The following is a 16,816-nucleotide window of genomic DNA, read 5'->3' as shown; positions in this document are numbered from 1 at the left end:
TTCCTCCGGCCGCTGTGCGTGTCTGGGCGGAGCGTCTTCGGTCTGTAGCGGAGCGAGGAGCGGAGACGGACGCACTCGGGAATTTACATCCAGTGGCGGTTTCCAAATGGCAACAACCGCAGACGATCAGCGGGAACCGGCGGACGTGGCGGCCGCGCTGTCGACCCCCCATGGCGGCCACGGTCACCTGAACAACAACAATAACAATAACAACAACAACAACAAAGACAGCGAGGCGGGGGAGAGCGCGTCCCCCGCCGCCGCCAGCCCGACGGAAAGCGGCGGCGGCGGCACGGAGGCGCAGAGCGGCATCGGTAACGGTTCCGTCATCAACCCCAGCGTCGGCGTGGGGAACAGCGGGAAGTGGGTCCGGTTGAACGTCGGCGGCACCGTGTTCCTCACGACGCGGCAGACGCTCCTCAAAGAGCAAACTTCGTTCCTGTACCGGCTGTGCCAGCAGCAGGACCTGCACTCAGACACGGTGAGTGCGGCCGGGCCGGGACGGGACTCGAACCCCCAACCGGAGGGGATCACCATGATGTCATTTGAACGCATGTGTGGCACTTGTAAAGCTCAAATTGACCCCAGTGTGACCTTAGGACCCTCAGCCACGCCGTGATGCGCCTATAGGGACTTTAATGATGTAATGTCCCCTTACACTGCGTCTCTTTGTGTCACTGATCTCATGTGACGGTCCGTGAAGCAGCCTTCAATCAGCTTCATTGCCATGGTAATAACAAACCATAATAACATGTTATAGCTTCCCAGGTCAGAGGTCCAACCCCTCTAATGACCCAGCTGGAGAGAATCAGCATCAGCTCACTGTAAGGCTCAGTGATGATGCACCTGTGGAGCCTTTCAGCTTAAATCAACTTTATTATGATGTAATGCTCTTTAATGCCGTTTGTCCATCAGACTCATGTTCTTCAGAAGTCATTGTGTTCTCATCTGAAGGTCGTGTGTAGCTGAACCTTCTGTCAGTTTGATTGGCAGGATTATCAGAAGCCACAGTGATGTAATAACCTTCCTGTCCTGATCTGTGGTGATGCGTTTATGGTCCCTGAAGTTCAGCGTGATGTTTATGTTTGCGTGAGGAGCACAGCTATGCTTCCTCCTGCATATGGGGGCGCCGCGTCATCGCCAATGTGGCTGCACGGAAAGGAGGATTTGCTCCAAAACCACCGAGGGAATTCAGGATTTCTGCGTCTCTTGGCATAAAAATGAAACTCAATTTGGCATTTCTGATGGAAAATCTGTCTCATTGTTTATTCTTGGATCTGAACGGCGAGCCCATAGCTGCCAGGTGGCGTGTTTTCATCTGCTCAGGTATCTGGTGTGTGTGTGTGTGTGTGTGGATCTGTGTACATGCCCGCAGCTCCAAAACAGGCATGGAGTCGCCCAAACGTGACCACAGGGAGAGATAGAGCAGGTCTCTCTCTCGCCCTCACCCTCTCTCTCTCTCTCTCCCAGCATCATTTAGTAGTGGTGTGTCAGATGGTTGAACACGTGCTGCCTCTTCTGCAGGGAGCTGCACAGTCAGTAGCTGTACGTGAGAGAGATAGGAGGGTGTGTGTGTGTGTGTAGGTGTATTCTCTGGTTCAGTCACATGAACTCAGATCACAATGTAAAGGCTTCCAGGACTCATGAATTATGCACATTTTTATTATGCTGCTGCTTTTCATGTGTCTATTTTTGTGTCAGAGAGAGAGAGAGAGGGAAAGAGAGAGAGAGAGAGAGAGACGAAGGGTTTCATAATTAATTAACCTCAGGTTTGACTGAACTGTGGTAAGAGAAGCACAGTTTGCTGATCCGTCCCTTTCAGTTCGGGGTCGTGGTGAAAGTGCAGCTCTCCTCAGCTTTGTGTTCAGCTCAGGCTCATTAATGAAGTATAACAGATAAGTCACAGGTCAAATCCTGACATGAGTCTTTATACTCACAACATCATCATCATCATCATCATCATCATCATCCTCATCCTCAGGCTGTCGAAGCACGAGAGCACAGTGAAGCCGCTGTTGTGTTGAGATTCACTGTTGCCGCGGGGTTTGCAGACGTTTCTCAGCCCCTGCAGAGGAGGAGGAATGTGTGTGTGTGTGTGTGTGTGTGTGTGTAATAATTCAGCTGAGGACACAAAACCCCTGAATCCATAAAATTGAAGTCAGCCCAGGATGCTGCGCCGTGGAAACAATATTCCCATGTGACCTTCAGTCATCATGACCTCCCTCTGCACCGCCTCTACACACACACACACATTTACACACACTCCCAAACACACCTCACTATCTCTCCTTCTTTTGTCAACTCTCATCATCCTGTCCTCTTTTCTCCATCTTCACCTCTTCTCCATCATCACTCCTCCCTCTCTCCATCGTCTTGTTTTACTCTCTCTCTCTCTCTCTCTCCTTCCCTCTCTCTCTCCATCTCCATCCCACGCTCGCCGTCTTCTCTATCGGCTCTCTCACAGTCTTATTTTAGTGTGTGTGCTCTTTTCTTGTGGCAGAAGATTCCTCCTCAGCAGATTTCAGACCTGAGCTCTGCTGCTTCCAGGTGTCCAACCAAACTTATTAATAGATAGATGTGAGAGTGTTTGTTAGCAGGTGATGATGGTGCTCCAGTACTGCTGATCTCACTGCTGATGTTAAACTCCAGGGGATGAAGGGGTTAATGGATTGTGTGTGAGTGTGTGTGAGTGTGTGTGTGTGATGCGTCACCGCTCATCTTCTCACTCTGACAGATTCCTCCACACGCCTCAACGTGTTTATCATGAGATCTCTAATATGAAGCTTTGGCCGGGACCGAGAACGAAGGAGACGGCGTCCCACAGACAAGGAGGGCGATGTGTCGACTTGTCTCATAAACCTGTGTGTGTGTGTGTGTGTGTGTGTGTGTGTTTAAATTGAAGTAGGAGCAGCTTGTTCTTTGTAAGAATGAGGAATAGTTGTTGATAAAGTTGATAGATTCACATCTGTTGATATGGTAACATCCTCCTTCATCTCTGACATCACTCTGACGGGTCGACCATCTGTGCCGCCGCCGCCACGATGATAAACCAGGATGCAGCCTCATTATAATGGCGCTCTGATGCACAGTTCTCTCACAACTCCTCCTCCTCCTTAATGCACTGTTATACATGCACAAGCCCAGAGTGCGCGTGCGTGTGTGTGTGTGTGTGCGCGCGCAAGTCCGTACAGGCTGGAGCAAGCAGCAGAGTGTGTGTGCGTGCGTTGAGAGGTGAACAAGGCGTTTGTTTGGCTATTGGCGAGGCCCACGGGACGCCGTCGCTGCTACAGGGAGATGCTGTGGCGCCACATCGCTCAGTAAAGCATTAACTGAGCCGCTCCGGTCCCTTCACACACACACACACACACACACACACACACACACATACACATACACACACACGCCTGCCTGCTGGAGGAGCCTGAGGCACCGGAGGGTCCAGGCTCAGAGCCCGCCATGTAGAGGTGCAGCCATGGCAACAGCATGACGTCATGGGTCTGAATATTTCATTGAAAACATCTTAAACCTCCAAAGTGCTGTAAGAAACTCTGTGTGTGTGTGTTGTGTGTGTGTGTGTGTGTGTGTGTGTGTGTGTGTGTGTGTGTGTGTGGGAGATACAGGAAGATTTTTCCCACTGTTGTCATACACACACCGTCAAGTCAAGTCACGTTGAAGAAACACTGTTCTGCCCTCTGCTGCCTCCTTCTGAGTGTGTGTGTGTGAAAAAGAGAGAGAGAAAGCGCGATAGAGAGAGAGAGTGTACTGTGTGTGTGTGTACTGAAAATTGCAGTGATTACAGCGTGGAAGGGTTACAGCAGACACAACACACACACACCCACACACACTTACAGACACAACCCTTGTGTCTTCATCCTCCATCGCTATGGCGATGTCTCTCCATGGTTCTGTATTTAAACCCTGGGTGGGATTATGCATCTAATATTGATTTCTAATGGGAGCTCATTTGTTCTGTTTGTTTGTTTTTCTCTCTCTCTCTCTCTCTCTCTCTCTCTCTCCTCTCTCTCTCTCTCTCTCTCTCTCTCTCTCTCTCTCTCTCTCTCTCTCTCTCTCTCTCTCTCTCTCTCTCTCTCTCTCTCTCTCTCTCTCTCTCTCTCTCTCTCTCTCTCTCTCTCTCTCTCTCTCTCTCTCTCTCTCTCTCTCTCTCTCTCTCTCTCTCTCTCTCTCTCTTGTGTGTGTACAGTAGATGTGTTGTTGTGGTGTTGACACGGTGTTGCTGGAGGCTGCTTGTGTCCGTTTGCCGCTCCAGAAAACAGACATAAAGGGAAGGAGTGGAGAGTGAAGCCTCCTCTTCCTCGTCCTCTTCCTCTTCTTCTTGCTCTTTGTCTCATGTCCAGGCCCAAAAACACGGATATTCATGTCAACACACACTCCAGCATTCTAAGTCAGCAGACTGTGATGCTGCGTCTGTCTGTGTGTGAGTTTGACCAACGACTCCTTCTTCTCCGAGTGCCTCCATTCTTCTGTTTGGAGCTGAACTTCTTCTTCTTCAGCTCTTCATGTCCGTCTCTGCGTCACAGAGGCCAGTGACCTCTGTGTTAACGACACGTTCCTCCTCTCCGTCTCTTTCCCTGGCCTCACCCTCCTCCTCCTCCTTCTCCTCCTCCTCCTCTCTCTGGCTTCCGTCTCCCCGAGGCCTGGATGTGTTTGCACGGATGTGACTTTGCCGCGTGCGTTCAGCTGTAATAACGGGCGACTCGGGCTTCTAGCGATCATCACGGCTGATTAAAGGAATGGGACGTGCAGCAGCGGCCTGGAGCGGGAAGAGTCACCAGTCTGAAGCCTGCAGGAACCTGTGACAGAACATCTCTGCTGCCGCTCTGCAGACATGTGTCCGGCTGCAGACTGTTGTTGTACCAGGAAGCTCCCAGGGGGTTGATGGAAAATCTGGCCGCTCTTCTCATCAGTGTTTGGAAAAGGGACTTCATTTATCTCCTGACCTTTACTCACGTCCCATAAATGGGGAAACTGAGTCTGCGTCACTGCTGAGTCAGCATCCTAACTGTGGCCACAGTAAAGTAACACACCTCAGCACTGTAATGGAGCTCTTATAGGGTTAGAAACACATCTGAATACTACAATGAAAGAAAAAGGCTTCCTGTTCCAATGTGCAGGTGAAACTGAACTTCCTCTGTTTCTTCTTCTCTGTATCAGGACGAGACGGGAGCGTACGTGATCGACAGAGACCCCACATACTTCGGCCCCATCCTCAACTACCTGAGGCACGGCAAGCTGGTCTACAACAAGGAGCTGGCTGAAGAAGGTCTATTACACACACACACACACACACACACACTGCTCACGATTCTCCCCTCTTGATATGTAAACATTCTGCTACAGCCGGTTTGACCGTGGCGTCCGGTGTGTGTGTGTGTGTGTGTGTGTTGTAGGCGTCCTTGAGGAGGCCGAGTTTTACAACATCACCCCGCTGATCAAACTGATCAAGGAGCGGATCACGGAGCGGGACTCCAAAGCCACACAGGTAAACACAGGGACGGATACCGTTCACACGGGCGATGACGTTGTGTAGCATTTTGATTGTGTTGACTTTCAGTTCAGAGGCTCAAACTCCTCCACTTTTCTGGGCTGCAGTGTTATTTTAATGAAAGGTCGATGTTGTTAAAGGCCAGCAGCAGTCTGGACCTATTCACCGGTTATCTGCTGCGTGTCTCCCTTCCTGCGTTCAGAGGTTTGACGCAGGTTGAGCAGGAAACAATGAGAGCGGTCGTAAATCAAACTGGGCTCCCTGCAGGCTCAGGCGGGCGTCTGCAGCCCCTTGTGGAGTCTGATGAGGTCACTGCACTGTGTACTTAAAGTAATTACAGGGCGCAAGTTGCCAAACACAACAGAGGCACTACGAGTTGTCCGTCATACACAGCCTGCGCACGCCCACACAGTCCTGAAATAAAAGTGGAATCAGACCAAAACCGGATAAAAATGAATCTGTGAATATGAGTTATGTAACCACGGAGACAGTGTTGCGTTCTTATGATCACATAATACTGTAGGTACCACAGGTTGCAGGACTGTGCGGGTCTCTGCAGTCCCCCCTGGCTCCCGTACAGTGATCCCACCCCGCTGTGCCTCTGTAAAGACAGCTGCTGTGCATCAGGCTTCACCTCTCCCTCCTCTTCCTCCCTCAGAAGGCTCACACTCACTCTTATGTAATCTTGCCGCTCGCACTCTCGCTCCCTCTCTCTCTCGCACGCCCACTCTCACTCTGTGCTGCACTGCTACCACCCGCCCGGGGGTTAAACGCGTTGCTAAGTATGAGCAGAAGCAGCAGCTCTCGTGTGAAGTCCATTACAGAATCGCTCTTGTCGTCTTCTATTATAAACCAAGCGTGCTGCTCGTCTTCCTCACTGCAGCTCACTCTGAGAAGCTGATCAACCAAAGCCATTCTTTTTGGTTTCTTTGCTTTATGTTTTCAGTCACCAAAAGTCAATAACCTGTTAAACGTGATCATTGAGAGACAGAGTCATGATTGTAGGACCATTTGGCCTTGGCAGAGGTTTGCACTCTCGTCTCCGCGCCGCTTCTGAAGATGATTTGACGTCCTTTCTCCTCGCCCCACCTCCTCTCTCTCTCTCCCTCTCTCTCTCTCTGCAGCAGGTGCCCCCCAAACATGTGTACCGGGTGCTGCAGTGCCAGGAGGAGGAGCTGACCCAGATGGTCTCCACCATGTCGGACGGCTGGAAGTTTGAGCAGGTCAGCGTGCGCGCCTGCAGAAAGCCCCGCACCGGACTGCTCTGGACTGTGGGTTGGACTCACGCTGCTGCTGACCCTTCAATCTTGATTGACCCTTGGCCTGACCCCCCTTGGCCCCCCCTGACCTGACCCGCCCCCCCCCCCCCCCGCTACCTGCACTCCCACAATAAGCACAATGTTGACCCACTTTGTTAAACCAGACGGGTTCACGTATACGGATAGTTAAGATCGCCCCTGCTGAAAATTACATTCAAATCCTATACGTTTATGTTTACACTGTGGTCACGTCTTTCACCTTCAACCAGCTTAACCCTTTGAGGTCACCAGTGTACAGTCTACAACACGAGCGCAACTTGTTGACGTCCCCCCTGCTTTAACTCCGCGCCCTGTGTGATGAAAAGGCTCTAACTTTATGAGGAAAGGTTTAATTTAGACCTCAGTTGACATGGAAGCGTACGTAAAAAGGTACAAAACCCCTGATAAAGCGTCTCCTGAGAATAATCCACGACCTTTAAGGGTTAAACACCCACAATCCCCCTCTGCTGTAGCTTTAAGTGCATATAGATTCTCACTTAGAATTGTTTTGCCAAGGCAGTTCTGTTCCCTGTTATTTGTGACCCTCCCACCATGCATGAGTGCCACCCCGTCTCTCTGCCCTCGCCGTCACGTGGCGTCCTGTCTCACCCCGCGTCCCGTGTACCCTGCGATCTTTTCTTTCCCGACAAAGTCTCATCCTCTTTCTCTTCTTCCGCGTGCTCACTCTCTCCCTCCCCTCTCTCTCTCCCTGTGTGTTGTGTCTCTCCGTGTGCAGATGGTGAACATCGGCTCGTCGTACAGCTACGGCACAGAGGACCAAGCCGAGTTCCTGTGCGTCGTATCCAAAGAGCTTCACACACCCGGGACCGGACTGAGCACAGAGCCCAGCCACAAAACCAAGGTGCACAGCCTTCCGCCCGCCCACCCACACACACACACACACACACACACACACACAGAGGACCAAGGGGCGTGTGATTGTTCCCTCTTTTTGTGTGTGTGTTTGTTCGCATTTGTGTTGTGTGGCTTATTGAAGTGGGTACGAGTGTGCTTTGATCCTGCGCTCTCCAAATGTCATTCGCCTCAAAATGTCATTCACAAACGTATTCACTCCATCATTCACACCGCTCTCCCCCTCTTTCATCTCTTTCACTTTGCTTCCCTCTCTCTCCGTGTCGCTCCTCTTCCTCCCTTCACATATAGAGATATCAGCGTATATCTGTCTCTCTCTATATCACCAGACACTCATCACCTGTTCATTTGTTTTTGTCATTGTTTTCTGTCTGGTTTTGTTATCGTTTGTGTTTTCCCCTCCATCCTTTTGTGTCGAACGGAAGCCGTCGGAGGCGCAGGAGGAGAAGGAGGAGGAGGGAGCAGCAAAGGAGCAGGAGGAGGAGGAAGAGGGAGGGAGAGATACCACGCCAAATGAGTGGCTTAGAGAATGAGGGAGTCATGTGCGGGAATGGGTGAGGACCTGTGCTAGAGTGTGACAGACGTGCTAGTGGGTAGAAGAGTAGACTTTAGTGTGTGTGTGTGTGTGTGATGTCCTCAAAGGCCGCACGGTGTTTCATGGCACTGCATTGAGTTCCATATCGCTACGTCACCTGCCCACAACACGAGGAATCAAAACTCCTGATTGGAAACACATCTGCAGATAGATGGATGATGTGTTATTGGATCTCTAGCCGTTTCTGCTCTGGACGTAGCTTTGACACGGAAACAGGAAACCAAGGATGAAATCCAAACTTCTCTGTATATCGTATACGAGAGAACGTGACGGTAATATTAGATGGGAAAGTGCAGCAGAACGCTAAAGGCCACAGCCACTTTGAAAAGCAGCAATATTTGATAATAAGTTGATTTTAAGAATTGGATTATTGTAAATTCCCAGTGTGCACAGCAGTGATACACCAGGTTTGTGTGTGTGTGTGTGTGTGTGTGTGTGTGTGTGTGTGTGTGTGTGTGTGTGTGTGTGTGTGTGTGTGTGTGTGTGTGTGTGTCTGACTGGAGATATTGATCGAGCTGCCTCACTGCAAGCTCTCATTACCAATGCTGTGACATGAAATATCCCTGACCTTTGAGTTTAGCAGTAGTGCTAGATGTCCTTCCCAGTCTGTGTACACACACACACAACGTCCCAAAATACAACCACCCACACACACACACAGTACAGTACAAAGGCCTTTAAACATCACAAACCAGACACACATTTCTAGACGTAATAACGGGTAAACCTCTGGCTCCAATTCTGTTATCATTCTCATCATCATCATCTTCGTCGTCATCAGCAGCAGCACGCACGCACACACACACACACACAAGTTGTTTAGATTGCACAGAGATGTGATTATAGACTTGATGATCGTATTTCCAAACGCTGAAGTCTGATTTTGTCCCTTTGCTTCTGCAGCTTTTCCAGATTCACGGGTCCAGGATGTAGAAAACACACAAGAGTTTGTTTCCACTTATTTTTTTCTACATGGCCTGTGTGTGTGTGTGTGTGTGTGTTACAATAATGGACATTCACCAAAACAGACATAAAGCTTTGTTCCCCCTCTACTGATAATTTAAAATGACCAAATCACAAAGAAATGTCATTAGTAAAAATACATCCAGAGTTATTTTAAGTACAGAAATGCGTGTGACAAAGATACTCAGAGTGTGTGTGTGTGTGTGTGTGTGTGTGTGAGAGCCTTTTATATGCCACGGGTCGGCGTGAAGCTTAGTGTCTTATGACCAAAGATCCAGATCCGTCCAAACCAAGGTGCTGAACCAATAATCTGTCTGATGGAACCTGTTCACACTCAGTATGATTACACACCATGTTAAAGCATCAATTCTGCTCCGTGAAAGACAATAAATATATTTTATTGATGTCACAGAGGTCAAAATCAAGATTGAGTCGACCTTGATTACTCAAAAAAAGGCGGAAACGGTCACGAAATTTTCCAAACATAACTGTTGTCCCAAAGCACGTTTGTTCGGACTTGTCACGCTAGCTAACCTAGCTTAGTTACAGCATCTTCTTTAGCTAGCAGACATGTAGGTTAACGTTAGGTTGTGGTGAATCATCAACTATCGCGCACAAGTCGGTTACATCACAAAATAAATCATAAACCAACGGTGTTTGCTAGTTTGGACACCAAAGTAGCTAATGTTTACATTTGGGTTTTGCTTAAAGCAGCTTCAGCTGCTCAGGGTTGCTAGCTAGCTGCTAACTAGCTAACAGCCAGCCAACAGCGTGTTTATTGAGCTGAATGCGGGTAAGCGTACTGAGTGTGAGCTGTTGATTAACGGCTACAATACGCTGTCGTGTTGCAGACGGCGTGATGCTCGCAGATGGCATCTGTGTAGCGTTGAAAAGCTTTGTGTCGTTCACTGCTGCGATATCGCATTTTACAATGTTTTCATGACAAAGCTTTCAACGTTTCTCTAAATTTCAGCAAATCTATGTGCAGAAAAACAGCTAAATATGGTTAATCTGCCTTCAAACTCCACTCAAGTAGGATAGGATGGATGTGTGCTTTGTCACAGAGCCCGAATGTCGAGCCCAGTGTGCGTCTTAGGAATGACGTTTATCCGGACTGGTCCTAAGTTTGAGTACCGTGACGATTGTGGCCATTAGAGAGTGACGTCTGCAACGCCACAAAGATCTGAAGAAGAAACCTCTGAAGCACGGTGACGGCTTCTTAGGGGGCCAATCAAATCCAGAATTCAACAAGAAGTAAATTTAGTTTTATAGACAATTATACAAGCAATAGGCAGTAAAAATTACACTGAGACAATCTGCTGTACAACTGTGTGTGCGTGTATTTGTGTGTTCATCTTAAACGTAAGGGAGACTTTAAGGAAACTAGCAATACTTTATTAGATTAAGATTATTCCAGTAGAATGACGCACAATAGCCGCAATCGTTTGTTCAATCAATAGCAAGAGGAGAAAGACTGAAGCGACGCAATCCTGTTTTTATGTTTCGTCTTGGATAATTTGGTGCCTTGATTTCAAGCAGCAAAAACAAAGGTGTGCGTGTGCTTTAGCCGCGTGCTTTAGCCACGTGCAACTTGAGTTAATTCCTCACCGCTCATATTTGCTCCGTTGTCAACTAAACACCCGCAGACACAACACACAGCCATGAGGTGAAACCTGCTAAAGTGTTTTTGTATGAAATGTGTTTTTAATTTTTTTATGTTGTCTTATTTATTTTCTTGAATATTCAAATATTTTTCTGTTGTCACTCTTTTTTTGTGTTAATTTGGCGTTTAAAAGTTTTTGTATGGAGGTTTGGGGGGGGGGGGGGTCACCTTTTACTTTTTCTACTTTACGTATAGATTTGACGTTTACAGACCTGATGATCTTCGGCTGTGTACAAATATTTTTTTGTATATTTTTGGAGAATTACTGAATAGTTTGTAGTTTTAGCCTGTAGCTGCTGTTGGAAAGTCGTTTCCAAGTGTTTGAAATCTTCTTTTAAACGATTTCATGTGTTACCAGTAGAACAGTTTTATAAAAACAAAAACCCCACTTGCATGTTACAGTTTTTACAAACATGATATTCATGAGTACAATAGATGAGAGTAAAGATCTTCTGCAGTAACAAACAGCTTTGTGTACTGCTTGTTTGGTTTTTGGATTAAAATTAAATTGTTACCCAGATTTCTGCATGAATCACTCATCAAATGTGTCTGATCTGTGGACAGTTGTGCTCTCTATGTCATTATTGAACAAATTCTTCAATTATTCAAAGTCCAGACTGGGGAATATTCTATTTAATAACTCCTGTAGCAGCAATAAACAACACTTCCTGTTGCTGCTGATAAGTCTGATCAACAGGAAGTTCATTCATCAACATCATTGTTGTTGATTTACTTGTGTGTTTAAGTCATTGTATTCATGAATCATCCATTTCTAATGCCTTTTATTCTGTAATTACTCATTACAAATTGGATTTCATTGTTCCTTCAGTCAGTGACTCTTCCGTTGGCCCTGAGGCAGCAAAGCAGTCGAAGTTTGGAGTTGGTGTGCAGAAACCAAAAGCCTAAATTCCCTGAAGCAATTGTAGACTGACACCCAGAACCCTCCAGAGCCCCTTGAGTTCTGTTGTGTATTTGTTGGTTCACACAATCAGAGCTTCCATCAGAAAGCAGCTGTGTGTGCCTTTTTATGCACACAGCTTCAATCAGGTCTCCTTGATTGAAACACCTGAATCCAATTATCTCTCATCAGAGTCGTTAGAGTTCATTGTTTTTTAGTCTTGATCGTCTCTTGAAGCAAAGCGTCTCTGTCCATTATTTTAATCTCAGACCACATTTAAGGAGTACATTAATCATGTTTTCTGCTGCACAGAAGTGTTTTAGTATTTTTACATTGTGTTTGGTGTAAAGATGAACAAAGCACATAGGAAAATATTTTGATCTGATGCTGGAGTTTGTTTCCTCTGCTGTTCATAAGGCCTCAGTGTGCTTCTGTATACAGGATATGATGTTCAACCGTGTCATGATAAAGCTCTACAGTTTAATGAAAGGCTTTTTTCTTTTTATTGTTCTTATTTATTTATATATATATACTGTATATTCAACATCAAAACACCTGAAAACTCATGTTTGATCAAAGGTTATTTTAAAAATGATACATTTTATTAGTCTGATGAATCAATTCCCTGTTTGTTCATGGACATTGTTCCAACAATACAAAGGCAAATATCAAAAACATACAAGAGGAAAGTCCACATTTACATAACAGTTATCTGAGTAGCTCATGTAGCCCAGAGGGTGAAGTTCAGGATGTCGATTTCTGAGCTAAAGTCAAACCCAATCAATCTACAACAAACTGGGCCGGTCTGATCTGACACACCAGCACAGAAACCAACAAACAGCTTCAATGGCAAATAAAGGCCGGCTGCTAATCTGAGAAAGAGCCTGAAGTCCAGAAAACAAAGTAGTATTTCTCATCTGAGCACCGAGTCCACACAGGGAAGGACTCAGCCATGCACCAAATAAATATCAATCATTACAACTGTCCATGGAATCGATCTGACAAGTTCCAAACCGGCAGCACAAGCGTAAATCATTTGTTTCATCAACAAGAGGACATTCAATAATGATGCAATATCACGGTCAGTTTGCGGCGTGTAGTACAGTCGACTGAAGTAATACTACCAGTAGGTGAGTACTGGGCTCCTGCTCTGTGTGTTTACATTCAGTCTGTCCAGGTTTGTCCTACAGGAAAGTGCTGAGCGTGTTATCGACAGAGGCCAGATGCAGGTACTCAGGCCGCTCGCACTCTGACTCCGTGTCCCACTCCTGCTCTTTCATGTCCTTCCTCTGCCTGACAGAAAGCATCTCCTTCCTCTTCATGGAGCTTTTAGATCGGCGTTCCAGACAGGTGAGGATCATGTGGGCCAGGTCGTGCTGGAGCCGCTGGACGTTCTCTCTGGAAAGAACACGGAGCAGGGAAACGGGTTTGAAAGTGATATGGGATTATCTGACACAATAAGAAGCTGGGGAAAGAACCATGCTGGGCTCAAGTGACTGAATGGAGAACAGAATCACATTTCAAATCTAAATGTAGAAAGCAAAACAAAACATCAATGTTGTGATAAAGTTCTGATGCTTGGCTTACGTTGTGGGTGGAGATGGGAGGTCGTAGTCTGTACCCGTCTCACCGGTCAACCAGTAGGTGGTTTCTGAACCTCTACCCTAAGAACACACACACACATAGACACAAACACGCTTTAGCAAATAGTTCATTTGGTGTGTGTGTGTTCAATTCAAAGAGCCTAGCCTCATCTGTACCTTCAGATACGTGTCTCCTCTAATCTCGTACTGAAACTTGCAGTCGGTCCTCTGCAGGATATCTATGGTCGGCTGACTCACATGGATCCGCAGGGCTGAGGGACATCATGCAACAAAATAACATTAAATCACTTCTCCTCTGCTTCACACTCATTAAGTCTATTTGTATGATGCAGGTGTGTGTTGGCGTGTGTTGTGTGCTCACGGTGTCCTGTAGACTCCATGCGAGATGCCGTGTTGATTGTGTCTCCAAATAAACAATATCTGGGCATCTTTACGCCCACGACGCCTGCTGCACAGGGACCTGGGTGGACAACCAGCAGGGTTAGAGTTGTTTAAAAGCTCAGATTGTCTCCAGCATAAGTCAACGCCTGTATGATGTATTCCCGAGCTGGGGGTACTGGGGGGGTTGGGTCTCATGAGGTCGTGCCTACCTGAGTGTACGCCGATTCGAATCCACAGAGGGATGCCAGGCAGGTGTTTGAGCTGGAAGGTGCCCAGGAATTCCAGGATGTCCAGCGCCATGCGGCAGATATCCACCGCGTGCCTGTTTCCGTTTCGCCTCGGCAGCCCAGAGGCCACCATGTAGGCGTCGCCTATCGTCTCCACCTGAGGACGGATAGAGGACATGAGGACGGACAAACTCACGTTGCCATTCAGGTCAACCTTCTGGTTCTCACCCCCCCCTGTACCTTGTAAACATCGTGGTGGTCGAGGATGCTGTCAAAGCCATTGTAGAGCTCGTTGAGCATGTCCACCACTTCCATGGGCGTGCTGTACTGGCACAGAGTGGTGAAGCCCACTATGTCGCTGAAATACACCGTCACTTCATCGTACAGCTCCGGCTCCACTCCACCCGTCTCCATCAAGCTTTTCACCACTGGGCTACACGCAGAGAGAAACACATGTTGGATTGGGGTCGGACGGACCTGAACTCATCAAGTCACCACACCACTGAAGTGAACTGACCCAGGCAGCAGCATGAAGTTCAGGCAGTCAGCTCGGTCTCTCTCAGCCTTGTAGAGGGCCGTTCGCTCCTCCACCAGGTGCTCCAGGTTCCTGGAGTACATCTGCAGGCGTCTGATCAGGTTATCCATGTAGCTCTCGTTGTCCTGGTTATGAATGGCACTGCGAGAGGAAAAGCACAGGAACCTTTTAGAGCTTCTGCAGGCTGTATTGTGTCTTGAGACAGACTCTAGAGCACTAACCTGATGATTTTCCCCAGACTGTTTTCCACCTTCTTGAAGTCAGGCCTTTTTTCTGGATCCTCGTCCCAACAGCTTCTGATCAACATGTAGACCTGAGAGACAAAGAGCTTTAAAGATACTACATCACACACATATAAATGAAGTTTCCACCCCTGAGGATTAGACTGCATCACCTCTTGTTCTTTCTCTGAAGCTGCGTCCAGGTCCAGGTCTGGTCTTAAGTACATCATCATGCCAGGGTCCTGCACCCAGCTCAGCTTCTCTGCCCCACACAGACACACACATAGTAAACCTCTACTATAAGCACAGACAGTTACTATCATTGTGTGTTCATGTATAAAACTCTCAATCAACAAACCCATGCGGTCGGAGCAGCATTTGGTATAGAAGGTGCACTTCCTGAGGACAATCTCCTGAGCGATGATGGCGAAGCTGTACACATCTCCTTTCTGAGAGTTACCCTGTTTCCTCAGATGCTCGGGAGCTGTCCATAAGTCTGAGAGAAAGAGGAGGAAGAGGAGGAGGAGGACACAGGAGAGTGTGAGAGGACAAGAAAGTAATCAAACAGAGGATTTGATTGTTTACAAGTGTTTTACCTCTGCCAGGGTTGAGGAAGGTGTTGCAGCCAAAGTCGGTGAGCTTCACCACCATGCGGTTGTCCACCACACAGTTGGTGGACTTGAGGCGGCCGTGGACCTGGATGTCACTGGAGTGGAGGTAGGACATGCCCTGCAGAGGAGACACACACAGGAGAGTGGCTCACAAATCAGGCTGCAGGAGACTAACACAGCCAACAAGGCTCATGTTAAAGAGAATGGAGGAGTCAGAGACCTCTGCTGGTAGCATGAAGAACTGCAAGAACAATTTCAGTTATGCGTTTTGTTATCAGAAACTGAGAAACAAAGTAAAGCAATGAGTTCACTTTTTTACAATACAAGTAATCAGAGTACTCAGATACCTTACAGAGGACTAAGACAACTACTTATCAATGTCTCCTCTTAAAACATACAACAGAACAACAAGATCAACCCTGTGTACATCACATCACCAGTAGAATAACAGCTGTGAGTTGTTAAGCAACATGCTGCAGAACACAGAGTCTCCATCTCACCTTGGCGATGTCGTTCATGACGGAGATCTTGAACTCCCAGTCCATGAACGTCCCCTCTGGGTACGAAACCTTGTCATTCAACACGAACTGGAAGACGACAGAAACAGAGGTCATGAGTGTGTGTGTGTGTGGTCTCATTTAGTCAAAGACCTCTTCTTCTTGGTGATGTGGGGATAAAAGGCGAGACTCTCCATGGTGCAGCGTGAAGAAACATTCTGGACTCAGGCCTTTAAGCTCCAGGGCCTCTCTGAGACGCACCGGGGGCTCCAGGTAGAACTGGGAGAAGGAGGGGAAGAGGTAGGTAGAGAGAGAGAGAGAGAGAGAGGAGACAAAAGAGGAGCATTAAACCAAGACCAACCCGTGTCCATACTCGGCTTCACACACACACACACACACACACACACACACACACCGGTTTTAGCTGGTGGCTCCAGGTTTCTGTGTTCACCACAGGCTTTTGTTGGCTGTTCACTTTGTAAAACATGGCGTGGAGTCACGTTAAGCCGTGTAAGCTGTAGAAACGGTGATGCAGCTTAACTAACAAAGACACTTTTGTACTGAGCTTCCAGGGCATAATGGAGCGTTGGAGAGAGCACTTCTCTATCACACCTCTAGGACACTCTTTCTGAATGGAGTGCTGCGTACAGAGTGACTCTTTGGGATCGGGGAATTATGACCAATCAAAAACGCTCACTTCCTTTATCCAGGTGGAAACAAGCTGCAGTGCCTCCACATGTGTGCCTACCTCATTTGAGAGGGCGAAGGTTCCCCAGTGAATGGCCAGCGAGTGCTTGGCCTGGAGGTCTTGGTGAATCTGAACAGCTTGCTCTGGGTCGACATGCTGCCCCTGCATCACATCCCTGAAACACACGTGGACACACACCGTTTACGTTTCCTGTATGTAGACACGTCTGTTTCTGTGACGTTTCTGTAACTAAAGTGTG

At 47.7% G+C, this 16,816-nt stretch overlaps 2 protein-coding genes across 4 annotated transcripts; one reads left to right on the top strand and one right to left on the bottom strand.

The window, feature by feature from the left end:
* The first annotated feature begins 33 nt into the window (after positions 1–33).
* On the top strand, positions 34–12,282 carry LOC143017231 (BTB/POZ domain-containing protein KCTD5-like). Of its 3 annotated transcripts, none has more exons than XM_076171958.1 (7): positions 34–481; positions 5,173–5,281; positions 5,409–5,500; positions 6,628–6,726; positions 7,538–7,663; positions 8,100–8,228; positions 9,173–12,282. In XM_076171958.1, the coding sequence occupies exons 1-6, from the start codon at positions 107–109 to the stop codon at positions 8,205–8,207; spliced, it is 909 nt and encodes a 302-aa protein (XP_076028073.1). In that variant the 5' UTR covers positions 34–106; the 3' UTR covers positions 8,208–8,228; positions 9,173–12,282. The 3 variants fall into 3 exon arrangements, with proteins under 3 accessions (XP_076028073.1, XP_076028071.1, XP_076028072.1); XM_076171956.1 differs by having other exon boundaries at positions 6,628–6,774; XM_076171957.1 differs by lacking the exon at positions 9,173–12,282 and having other exon boundaries at positions 6,628–6,774; positions 8,100–9,165.
* Positions 12,283–12,377: 95 nt separating this feature from the next.
* LOC143017230 (guanylyl cyclase C-like) lies at positions 12,378–15,988 on the bottom strand. The gene is made up of 12 exons (XM_076171955.1): positions 15,873–15,988; positions 15,358–15,490; positions 15,120–15,257; positions 14,935–15,023; positions 14,762–14,853; positions 14,523–14,681; positions 14,246–14,438; positions 13,988–14,162; positions 13,759–13,857; positions 13,554–13,648; positions 13,381–13,457; positions 12,378–13,191 (listed from the first exon to the last, which is right to left on the bottom strand). Exons 1-12 carry the CDS (start codon positions 15,984–15,986, stop codon positions 12,978–12,980), a joined length of 1,578 nt encoding a protein of 525 aa, XP_076028070.1. The 5' UTR covers positions 15,987–15,988; the 3' UTR covers positions 12,378–12,977.
* Between the last annotated feature and the right edge of the window lie 828 nt (positions 15,989–16,816).

Source organism: Genypterus blacodes, unplaced genomic scaffold, assembly GCF_046128005.1.
Source record: "Genypterus blacodes isolate CSIRO-AG114 ecotype Tasmania unplaced genomic scaffold, CSIRO-AGI_Gbla_v1 ptg000277l_1, whole genome shotgun sequence".
Taxonomy (NCBI): Eukaryota; Metazoa; Chordata; class Actinopteri; order Ophidiiformes; family Ophidiidae; genus Genypterus; species Genypterus blacodes.
Note: the sequence above shows the minus strand (reverse complement) of the source record. Positions and strands in the feature narration are given on the sequence as shown.